Below are 12574 nucleotides of genomic sequence, written 5' to 3' on the forward strand. Positions count from 1 at the left end.
AGTCAGAGGTGTGATTTTAGTGTTTTTTGGAGTGGTGCTCATAAACGCACATTCAGATGGAGAGCTCCATTCACTCTGAGGGCTGATAAGTGATTGAAGTGGCTTATCTGATGCTGAAGGTCTGGAATTGAGATATAGCACTACCCCCGCCCCCAAACCCCCAATTATGCAATCAATAAGTTGTTTAGATATTAACATTTAAGTGCAATTCAGGTACAGGCACAAACACAGACCTATCACTCTGGAAAATCTTAAGGAACTCATAATGTATTCTGACCATCAGTGGCAATTTTATCTTTATAAATGTACTACTCGTTGTGTTTTACTAGGCTGTGGGTTGAAATCCATGTCGTCTATTACATTCAAAGCAGCAGTTTACAAAGACTGTATTTTAGGCATGTGGATTAACTGTAGTCACACTATTAATAAATGGACTAATTCTGTAATAAAGACATATACAAATACAAAAATAAGAATGCAAAGGGTAATCCTCTAAAATGTTAAAATTGGTGTTTTGAAGAATTCTTTATTAAAGGCAGTGGTTCTGTTTAAAGCCAAAGATAACCCAAACAACCATTTTCGTTTATAACCTAAAGTTAAATAATCTTGATTTAGGCTACAATAGGAAATTTTGCATATAGTTTTGGAAGGTCATTCAAAATAGATTCGCAGACAAATAAGGCTTTATTGGTATACAGAAGAACTACTTTTGTGTTCATAATAAACACGTATTTGTAAAATAAGTGTATAAAGTGTGAAAAACCTTAAAATTGGCAAAGAACCTTCACATCAAACGAAAAGCATTAACGTAATAAAAAATAAACGTTGTGAAGTGAATAATATTTAAATTTATAAAGAACCTTTACATACAATAAAGGTTCTTGAAACGGTTTAAAGGCGTTTTCATATAATCAAGGGTTTAACCCGTTTCCTTTTACAAACATGATGGAATATTTATGTAACAGCATTGCTCACAGAAGCATTGCTTTTAGGCAGCCAAAACAAAACAGTGAAGCACTAATAATGTTCCACTGTTGTTAATGCCTTCAGTAGGCTACTATATAAATAGAAGCTTTCCTTCATAGACTGTAGGATGTAATTAGAAGGAGAAAGAGGGAGATAATATAGAGAAGGTGATAGAGATAGAGATGGAGCGGGAGCTGGGAGGTGGATCACTCAGTGCACGGGCTTAATGATCAATTTAATCAACGCTAAACTAATCAGTCTGAATCGAACTGTTAGGCAACAGGAGTGAGAACCTTTTCATTTCTGCAAAAGTGAAAAGAGAGATAGAGCGATCACAGCGGTTATGGCAGAAACAGCCTAATGAAGAAATCACAACACTAAAGGAAAAGAAAAAAAAGAACTGATGAATTGAATTAGCGCGATCGCCAGAAAAGATAAGCAAAGTGAGAAGATGCGCAGGAGCGAAAGGGTTAATCCGAGTTCGGAATTCATCCCACATCTGTCAGATTTTTAAGTGTGTGACGTTCAGAAGAGGAGGAGGGGGTGGAAGGGGAGGAGGGAGTAGAGGGAGGGAGAGGAGGAGAAAAAAAGAGGGCAGAGATCGATGGAGAGACAGAGGAAAGGGAAAGGAGGGAGGGGGACCACAGAGATAATGACAGAAAGGGAGCTGGGTAGTTAGACACAGAGCCAGGCTAACGCGAGGCTGGACGGAGCGCAGAGCAGAGAGGAGTGAGAGATACCGAGCGCATCCTTTATGTGGCCTCCTCATCCTCCTCAGCGAGCATCACCGAGACGGAGCATCGCGATTTATCACGGCTATTAAAGACTTTCCACGCGTCGCCGCTTCTCCCGGGACCTTTCTGGGATGCTCGTATCTGCGAGCGACGCAGCCTGGACCAGAAGACACTCTGAAGCGCACGGGATTGTATTTACTGTTTTCGTTTCCACAGTGCTTGAGCTCCGGTCATCTTCCTCACAATCAAGAGCGAGCGACTGAGGTAAGTACAAACGCCAAACGAAACGAAAACGACTGCGAAATGTCTGAAAAACGGTGTTTTCTTATGTCGATAGGTAGAAGTTGTCAAAAGACTAAGGAATGAATGAACATAAGCATAAACTGCTGTAAGCCTGTGGTGAATTATTTACTCTTACGATGAAACGAAACTAGCCCAATTGTTTGTTTAGGCCAGCAAGTGAAACTTCTCAGTGGCTGCTCTCCAATCTCTACAATCTGTGTGCTTGATCAATATGCGACGAGGTCTCTTGAATAACTGATCAATAACCAATCAAGTGACCGTAGCATACTGTATCTCTTCCACAGGCTTCTCACAGTCAAGGACAAGACGGACACACATAAAACCAGGTGCTTTTATGGAACACATAAAATGAGAGTCCCCTTATATCCACCCTTGAAACTGGACTGAAACCAAAACTCCATTATTCACAAGCCTGAGTGGACACCCAGAGTCTAATTTTCCTACATCACTTTGCATAAATCCACACTTCCCAACCACTTCCCACACTTGATTTATTTGACAAGCATCTGCTGACTGTAAAAAAAGAGAAGGGAATATTTGGTGTGTTGGTGGTATTTTAGAAATGGATGGGAATATGGGAGAGATGTCGGTCCACAGCCATGTGGAGCTTGCACACAGTCAGGACAGTCGCGCAATGTTACACTCGCGAGACCTCTCTGCTGCCTTCCCACGTCCCTCTCTGGGAGGCCACCCCATGGGCCTAGAACATGAGCACAGGAGCACCACATACGACCACAGCATGCCAACACTGGGCTATGGCAGGGAGACCCCAACAAGCTGTGGCAGCACTTACACAACGCTGACCCCACTCCAGCCATTCGATGACAAGTTCCACCATCACCATCACCCATGTTTACCAGTCAGCAATGTCATCGGTAGCTTCACACTTATGCGAGAGGATAGGGGCCTTGGAGGAAACTTCTACAACCCCTATAGCAAAGACTTGGGCATGGCGCAGAGTCTGTCTCCTCCGCTGGGCAGCTCAGGCCTGGAGACTACCATGCATGGTTATGGCTCATTAGGGAGCCAGAATGGACACACAGGCCAGATGCTAGCAAGCAGCCACGATGTCCATATGGGCAGCAATGGGGGTAACATATTCTGCCGAACAGCAGCAGACTTTGGGAGGGAAATGTCACCACCCTCGCTAGCCAGCGACCATGGGATCAGCCACCAGCTAAACAAGATGGACACCCACCAGCATGCACCCACCTACCACCCCCACATCTACACACAGAGCTACCAGCAGCACCACCACAGCCAACAGGCCTCAAAGCTGGGAGAGCTCCCTGGCTCTTCCCCCTCCTCGTCCTCCTCCAGTTCAAGCCTGGCCAGGGAGAGCATGCTAGCTGGCTCCCAGAGCAGTGGGGCAGGGGAGGAGATCAACACCAAAGACGTGGCCCAGCGGATCATCACAGAGCTGAAGAGGTACAGCATCCCGCAGGCCATCTTCGCCGAGAGGGTGCTGTGCAGGTCTCAGGGCACCCTGTCCGACCTGCTCAGAAACCCCAAGCCCTGGGGCAAGCTCAAGTCCGGCCGCGAGACCTTCAAGAGAATGTCCCGCTGGTTACAAGAGCCAGAGTTTCAGAGGATGGCATCACTGCGACTGGAAGGTAGAGAACTCTTAAGATATACTTGCTTGTTTTTAAGTCCATGCCTCCCAGCCAGAGCGAGCAAACTAACACCTAGATCCAGTTCCAGAACAAGAATCCTCAGCTGACTGTAAACCCAGCAGCTGCGTACTGTAGAAATCAAGCTGAGGTGTGTGTAGTTTTCTTGGTTCTTCCTGGGGGAGCATAGACTATTCTCTTTTGTAATGTCTGTCTGGAAATACAGTTACAGGAGTTAAAACTGTTGGGTACAAACAGGTGCATATTTGTTTTCCTGTGTTAGTTTTATATGCCATGTGCAGCCATCACTGAACGTCCCATGTCAGATGCCTAAAAAAAAAAAAGAAAGCTTAAATTTCACGTTCACTCAAAACAAGAAAAAGCACTCCTCAGCTCTGGGCTCATTTTGCAGTGATTGTACTAAATTCACTGTGCATAAGATACTGAGAGAGATACCCTTTGTTGGCTGCCACCTAATACTCTTTAGAGATTTGCTTTGAAAGCCAGTGCTTGTCATGGTGTCGCAGTGTTGTGACATGACCAGGGCTGAATGTCCAGCTGATGCACAAAGAGATCCATAGAAAAACTGTAACATGAGAATGGGCGAAGGTGGTGGTGATGGTGGCGGTGGTAGTGGTAGTGGTAGTGGTGGTGGTGGTGGGGGGGAGACTAGCTCTCAAAATGTCGGACAGAGCGCTACAGTAGCTATCCACGAAGACTATGGGTTGGGAAAGAAATGCAAACGTCGCCTTGCCAAAGTCTTTCCGAATCCCGAGCGATCAATCACCAAAGCTTGAAATGTGCTTCAGAATGAATTATTCTGCTTGCATTACCACCGCAGATATTGATTGGAAACCATTGTGCTCTCAGTCATAGGAGTGTTCTAAGCGCTGAAATACACAAAATCAATCAATGCCCTGTTTAGCAGCATGGTACTGAATCTTGCTGTTGTTCCCGTGCCCATTCCTGAATACACTAATGTGGGTAGCTCGGCAGCTGCCACTGCATATACTGTAGTCTAGAGAGAGTCGTATGATTATTTAAACAGGGCATTGAAACACTACACCATTTTTCTTACAGTGTCTGCTATACTGTATAATCAGTCTTGAGTCTTCAGTCAGTTTTCATTCCTGTTTTAACATTTATGAGGGAGCGCATAGTTTAAATGTCCACTTCAAATATAAACATATATTTCCATACACAGCTATAGATTAAGATGCCAAATATGTTAATATATTTTATCATACCATCATCTAAATGAATCACGCGTTCCTCCCGGGCCATCCGTCCAATGCACACTCAGACACGCACTCGTACCCAATCTCTTTAGCCCTGGCAAAGGCACAAGGTGGACACCTCTGTGCCTCCCTATGTAACCTACTTTCCATGAGGGTTGGATTTTCTTGCCAAGCCTTTTGTTTAATTATCAGCTGGTATTGATTTCCTTGGGAAAGCAGAGCACAGGCCTCCAGCTCACAGCTCCTGCGAATAAGCAAGCGCAGGCTAGAATTAGAATGCACACGGCCCCACGCCTCCTTTTAGATAGCAGGAGTTCATGCAGAACATGGACGTGCGGAAAGATGATTCAGCTTAATGCAGCAAAATGTTTTTTGAAATGTAATGTGATATCCCACTCAGTGTGGTGATTAGATAACAGAGTAGGTCTATTAATGTTTTCAATATAAATATTAAGACCCTTTTTGCAATTACTTTCTATTTCTTGAATTGGAAATTGACATTTGACTCCGCCAGAAGAGCAATTTCAAAAATCATTGATCTTGTAAACTAGAAGCAGTCTTATTGTTTTTTTACAGTATTGGTGTAAATCACAGCATTGGAAATGCCACATTTGCTGTTTACACACATTTTTTTCTAAAAGAATATCTCTTCTGATATTATAGTAATGTTGAGGAAAGCATTTTTTGCACATTATGTGCTGTTAAATCATTTGTAAATACCAAATATTAAAAAGAAATTGCTTTGGCAATAGCATCTCTACAAAGGCTGAAATGTGCTTATTAATTTGAAAATCTTAAAACTTTAAACCATTTATGATAATATAAAATAGACAGTATTTAATGATTTAGATTTTTACAGTACACACAGTCATAATGCTTGTCATAAAGAAACTGCCAATTAGCAATACAGATGCTATTAAGGCTGTTCAAAGGAAAACATGCATCTCCAAAATGGTAACTTCACAGGAGGAGAAATGTTTATTTTGTATAAATTATTTTGAAGCATTTCTCTTTTTTAGATTCATCATAAAATTTCTAAACAGTGTGAAGGACAGCTCCTTTGCTGAAATTATGTAGTAAAATAAAAATGATGTAGTAAACTAAAAATCAACCAAATATTTTTTGGTTAGAGTGTTATTAATATCTCCCACTGTTATACTACTTAATTACAGTTGTCATTAGTACAGTGTAGAGTTCCTGTTCACCTCTTTCTCCCATCTCTTTGTGCTGCACTTGCTCTGCGAGGAAGGCCGAGTGCGGCTGTATGCAGGATGGACTGACTGGGATGGAAAAAGAAAGAGCGAGAGAAAGAGAGACAGTAGGAGAAAGACAGAGAGAGAGAGGCTCAGTCACAGAGCAGGATGGAGATCATTACTCTAACCCTCAGCTCTCTAGCAGTGCAGGGATTTCACACACGAGCACTGGAGCCTGAAGCCCTTGTCTTAAAGTCTAAATGAATAAGTGAGATAAAATAGGCTTAAGTGGCTCTCTCAGTGTCTCTGCCTGCACCATCAGCGGGTTTGAGAGACATTTAGCCGTGCTGTTGATGTGCCAAACGGCCAGGCAAATGCACTGCGGGCCTGTTTACACTGTTTACAATCCAAATTCACGTGTGTGTGTGTGTGTGTGTGTGTGTAAGAGAAAGAGAGAGAGAGGGAAAGAGAGAAAAAAGTGGAGAGTGTTTTGCCTGCGGAGCATAAAAATAAACCCTGTGTTTGTTGAGGGGGAAGCTGTGACCTGGTCCAGTGCTGAAGGGGTTAACCAGCCTCTGTAGGTCGAGGAGTCTGAGCAGCACAGATTTAATCAATAATTTCTATCAGCCCGTGGCCCAAGAAATCAGCAGGGGGTGGGTCAGGAGTGGGGGAAGCTGAGAGGGGGGTAGAGGAGTGAGGGTGTGGGGGGAATGGTTGTGTGTATGGGGTGGGGGGGGGTGGGGGTTGATGAGGAATGGGGGTGCTTTCGATCACGTTTCAGCAACATGAGACAAGAGGCATACATCATGATTAAGGGCGGCTCTCGCAATCATAAGAACTCTATGGGGGGATGTTTATGTCTGTGAGAGAGGCGCGGTGCTTCGGATTTATAGCATGGTAATTCACAGCCTTTTACACATGATTACAACATGAGGAAGCATTTAGTTAATGGTTGCCGTTATGTCGGGGAGTGTAGGTGAGGAGGAACGGGGGGAGTTGCTTGGCTCGGCTCTCTTATAAGTCTGTGACGTGGACACCTATATAACGCACAGCTGGATGTGTGTTAGTGCTGTTGCTTTAATTGCCAGGTATTTGACTCACCGTGAGCCAAATTACATAGTAGTGCAGGTGGGATGTAGCATGGATACTAGAATTAGAAGATGAATACGAAGCAATTTCCATTTCTATAACAAGATATGAGTTACAGTCTCATCCTATCTGATGTATAGATTAGATGATATTTATTTTTTAATGTTAGGACTCAATAATATGGCCAACATTAATATCATTATATAAATATTTTTTTTATTTCATCCAATATGATATAATGCCTATATTGATATAAGCAACATAAAAGGCACAAAAAACTGACCACAACGAGTGACTGTAAAAACTTTAGATTTTTTTTTTGCCAATTTATTGATAATGAACATTAGGTTGACAAAGATAATGTAAATAATGTGTATTGAAATATTAGAACTGTATTTAAAATATATTTTCTATCTTATTATATATTGACAGTACAATATCAGTAAATATTAATATGAAGTAAAGTTTAGTTCCAATTATAAAGAATAAATATTTTTTCAGGGAATGAGGAAAAATAGATTTTTATAGATTAATAACTTTCTGCAGAAGACATTTTGAGTATTACGCATAATCAAAGTATCTCTAAATCCTTTGCCAGTAGTCCCATTTATTATTACAGTATTTGGTTGAATTTTCTTAAGAGAGCAATACACATTTTTTTTAGTGATTTTCTCTTTTATGGTTTATGATTGTTCATGGTCTTTCTATTTGAGACTTGTTTCTGCTGAACACTGCAGTCAGAACATATGAGGATTTTAATTCCAAAACTTTATATATGTATTTTCACCAGGTTTAAGCTTTATAATTTGCTAATAAATTGAAATAAAACTCATAAGTCATTATAGAGCAATATCCTTAAAAATTGAATATGGTCTTAGATACAATATGATGAAAACCTTAAGAAAGTATATTATACGTTAAAGAATCAATATGTAATTATAACATCAAAAACACATTATGCTGTATATTAAACATATAAATATTTACTGTAACAGTATCTAACAGTATAAGCTCAAGAAAAAAATCACTTCTCTGCGTATCCCCCTGACCGTACCACTGGCTGTGGAGAATTATTAATATGGCAAATTTTTATATCCTATATATAACACACAATGCCAGTGTATACAAAAAAAAGATTGTGAATATAGTTAGCATGCTTTTGCGATTAAACCCATCTTACTGTCTGGGTAATTTACCGCAATGTAAAAGCAGCTTAATGCAGTATGAATGTAATCTATAGAAGTCTACAGTTACGCAGTGTGTTAACCAGTTAAACTGGCAAGATCCTTAAAGATTTTTGCCAAATAATCACATAATGTTTAACAAAACTAAATTATTTTAGTAGCCACATTACATGGTTTCCCTTAGCATCTGGACTTTACTTCTGAATTATTTGTAAATTAAAGCCATAAGAAGTAATGCTCAGGCTGTGGCTGTTGTTTTAGGTTTTGTGCAGGAAAAAAAGAAAACAAACTGTAAACATTTTACTTATGTCTTCCCCTTTTTCTCTCTTTCTCTCTTTCAGCATGTAAGCGTAAAGAGCAGGAGCAGTCGAAGCAAGAAAGAAACCAGGGGCCCAAACGCACTCGGCTGGTCTTCACTGACCTGCAGCGGCGTACTCTGATGGCCATCTTCAGAGAGAACCAGCGGCCTGCCAAAGACCTGCAGGTGACCATCGCTCAGCAACTGGGGCTGGAGCTCTCCACCGTCAGCAACTTCTTCATGAACGCCCGCCGCAGAAACCTCAACCGCTGGAGCGAAGAGGGACGCCCATCCTCCACTGGCTCCTCAGGGTCCAGCACCTCCTCCCCTGCCGTCTCTTGCACCACGGCATGATGGGAGAATGCGGCGGTTCTCCACAGCACGGGGCAAGCTCGTACATCTCTGCTGCCCATGGAGATTTTTACTTTTTGTTTTTGAAATCAGAGGTGTTTTTACACAGAAATCAAAGAACAAATGAAACCAAAGATAAACCACTACAGAAAATTTTGATGTAGTTCTCAGTGTTGAATCAATACTTTAGCTTTAATTTGGAATAGAGGCCAATGAGTTCCTTTATGGAAGAAATCATGTCTGTCTTTGTTTCAGTGACAAGGGATGAAGTGAGACCGAAGCAGGTGATGGACTGATCGGTCGAGTGTCAGTATTACACAAATCAAACCATGATTGAATTGTGCATCAGATGGACAGATTTTGCCCAAATCTTTTGTGCAACCTTAGTTTCTTTCAGACAAAATGGAAAGACAATTATGACCAAAGAGATATACCAAAAGAATGATGAATGAGGGTTTTTTTTTGTTTGTTTGTTTTGAGAAATAATTTAACGCTGTAACCCTGTGTGGATTTTTAGGGGAATATTTCATTATGGATAGTTCTACGACCAGCCAGTTCGAACAAAAGCTACGGCTCATTCTCTGATCCTGCTGCCCAGCATTCTGTGTGGAGATAGGCAGAGCCTATGAGCAGAACTGAACAGCATCCTCCCAAACCAAACAATGAGGCTGAATCCTACAGGGACGAAAACAGATCTGGAGGAGGGGGGGAGGAGGGGCAGTGGATGCGTTTCTTTTTTTTAAAGAACCCTCAAAAGGACTGATCGATTGATTGGTGAACCTCGCGGGAGCTGCTGCAGAGAAATACAGGCGAAGTACAAAGAGGAACTCTGAGTCCTCTGCAGATGTACAGTGAGCGCTGGTTGTCTGTGTTTGTGATTTATTTGAAAATGACCAGTAGAGAAAACTCCTGTAGATCCATTGCAAGCTGTTACTTGGTGCTCACTTTGGAAGATGGAGAAATTTGTTCCTGGGTCATGTTTCTCTTTTTTCTTTTTGTACAAATTTCAAGCACACAAGCCCTGGTGGATCACAGGTTGTTGGTTTGGTTGTTCAACCTCAAAGACTTGATATTTATCAATCCCCAAAGAGAAAAAAAAAAGAAAAAAATGGATTGGATCTTCTTGTTTGTGACTTGAGCTTTAACCTGTCATGGACTCTTAAATTAAGTATTATGTTTTTATATTTATTTATGTATTTATTTCTTCCCTTATGACTATTTATTTGCTAAGTATTGTAAGTATTTATTTCATTACGTGTTGTATGTCTATGAACTTGTCTCTGATGGGAGTCCCATCGCGATACCAAAGATGAAGGTTTGTCCTCCCTGAATGTAGGCTCTGCTATCATCATTTGTCTCTCTCTCTCTGTAATCAGGCTGGCCTTTCAGCCGAATGCTTGAAAAGATTCACATGTGGTGCATGCCAAAGCCAGAGCTCCTCAGCCACACTGATGTAATGCAGATGCAGAAACCACAATGACTGGAGGATGCTAGAATTCTTTTACAGACGTACACAGTACTGGGTTAGGATTCTGGATGTTCAGAATGTTTGCCTGTGGAGGTTCTTGGTCTATGTCAGCGGTGTCAAAATCCAGTCCTGAAGCACTGCACAAAGTTTAATGCTTATTCTATTTTCCTGAATTCAGGACTGAATTTAGTCAGTGCTGAGTATATGATATGACCTCTTGCCCTCAGTTCAGTCCCACTGTGTTTTACACTCATACACACCAGGCCTGTGTCTTTGGGGAGGTGCTGTGCGGTACTGTGTGGACCTTGGGGGGTTCAGGGGTGAGAGAGCGGCAGGGCCGCCCGTTTTGGCTGCACTTGCTCGTGTCCCTCCGTCTTTAACCTTCGCAGGGCATGAAGCGAGGCCCCTTCACAGCACGCACTTGAAAGAGGGACCATGAAAGAGGCCATCGACTTTTGCTGACATGAAAGAGGCCCTTTTTATCTGTGTCCTGTTGGAGGCTGGGGCCGGAGCTCGCCGCTCACTCAGCCAGGCCCATGGGTTTAGGGTATTCAAAGGGGAGGGCAGATCAGAGAAGAACTGCATTACCAAACCAAGGGGAGGTGAGTGGGGAGTGCTGGAGAGTGGGAATTAAATTTTAATGAGTAACAATTGTTAGCGTGCTGTGAGCAGAGCAAAGGGTGTCTGCCTCGGCGCATGTGTTAATGCTCCAGTGCTTGTATGAGTGCAGCTCCTTGTGGTTGCTGAACCTGTGGTGTTTGATTAAGGGTTTGAGTGCTTTAGACACACCGTGGCTCTATTAGATAAAGCAGCAGATAAAAGTTCTCATTCAGCATCTCTGAGCTAACACAGCCTTGGAACTAGAAAGATGCTTCAGCAGTAATGTAGTCTTTGGGACCCCCTAGTGGTTGAAGGCTTTGTTCAAACTGAAGAAGGAAAAGGAAATGTCTCCTGGCTGAGAAGCTGAGGTGTGAGAAGAAGCTTCTCTGAGACTGGACAGGACGGTTTGAGGAATGTTCTGAGCTTTGGCATGTGTACACACGTGTGTATGCTGCATGCATACATACACCACATCGTTAATGTGTCTCAACTGTCTTTACGCATATATAGCCTATGCGAACACAACTGTATGGATGTATGTAAGCACTGTCTTTTGATGCTGGGACAGTGGGTTTTCTCCCCTTATTTTCAGACTACTGCTGTACATGTGTAAATTACTTAGAATTGCTGAAAAGACGTTTTCATTTTCACCACCGAAGCAACAAGTCTACCCTTTCCCTACTATGAAGAGAATTCATCTACCTCAATTGTGTGTGGTGTAGCCGAGACGTAACTGTACCAAAGATCCCATGCATTCAGGGAGAGTTTGTGTCTCATCTTTTCTAACCAAATGTGCTGGAATCAATCTGTAAACCACTAAAATCACACTTTTACCTACAGTCAGAGAAAGCTTACCTACAGGAGAAAAGTATTAGATCATGTGCGTGTATGTATTAAAAAACAAAACAAAAAAAAAAAAAAAACAGGGAAATAGAGAAAACACAAGTGCAGAGACCAAATGGGACAATCGAAGCAAGAGAGGCTGGTCTTGCTGTGCTTATGATTGCTTATTCTTCCCTCCAACAAGTGTAGCCAATTGAAGTGAAAAAGAATGAATATCCAACAATTAAGTTCAGCTTTTCAGCCAAAATAACGTAAAAATGCCTCTTCAGTGTTAAACATACAAGTACTTTCACTTGATGTTTTTGTAATTTGTCTAAATAGAATATAACTTTAGAATGAGAAAAAACAGCTACATTTACAGAATCTGTAACAAATGCATCAAAATCACCCAAGAACGCATTTCGGCCTCAGATTTAGCTGGCAAAAAAGGTGTCTAGTCTCGTGAAACCAAAAACCCATATAAATCACAGGTAGCAAAAAGCTTTAAGACCATTACAATCCATTCTGTTTGTGTCTTATGTTTAGACATCTGTCAGTCATTGTGCCATCCTCTCCTCATGTTAACCTATGAATGTGGCTAACCAACCAAAGGCTTTAAATCACGACAGTCTACATGTCAATCATAACTGGATGTTGTGTACCGATTTTGAAAATCCTTTGATACCTCATGTGAAATTGTTTGTTGTGATGTTGCACT

General features: G+C 41.8%; 1 protein-coding gene across 1 annotated transcript; it reads left to right on the forward strand.

Moving 5' to 3' along the window:
- The first annotated feature begins 1594 nt into the window (after positions 1–1594).
- Positions 1595–11951, forward strand: onecutl (one cut domain, family member, like). The gene is made up of 3 exons (XM_007249763.4): positions 1595–1964; positions 2288–3616; positions 8659–11951. The coding sequence occupies exons 2-3, from the start codon at positions 2566–2568 to the stop codon at positions 8967–8969; spliced, it is 1362 nt and encodes a 453-aa protein (XP_007249825.3). The 5' UTR covers positions 1595–1964; positions 2288–2565; the 3' UTR covers positions 8970–11951.
- The last annotated feature ends 623 nt before the right edge of the window (positions 11952–12574 follow it).

The sequence above is a fragment of the Astyanax mexicanus genome, chromosome 6 (assembly GCF_023375975.1).
Source record: "Astyanax mexicanus isolate ESR-SI-001 chromosome 6, AstMex3_surface, whole genome shotgun sequence".
Lineage (NCBI taxonomy): Eukaryota > Metazoa > Chordata > Actinopteri > Characiformes > Acestrorhamphidae > Astyanax > Astyanax mexicanus.

Bases quoted from the DNA above. Each gene is read 5' to 3' on its own strand.
- onecutl (XM_007249763.4), top strand. From the start codon at position 2,566: ATGGATGGGAATATGGGAGAGATGTCGGTCCACAGCCATGTGGAGCTT. The intron at 3,617-8,658 runs GTAGAGAACTCT...TCTCTCTTTCAG, and splicing joins GGCATCACTGCGACTGGAAG to CATGTAAGCGTAAAGAGCAG.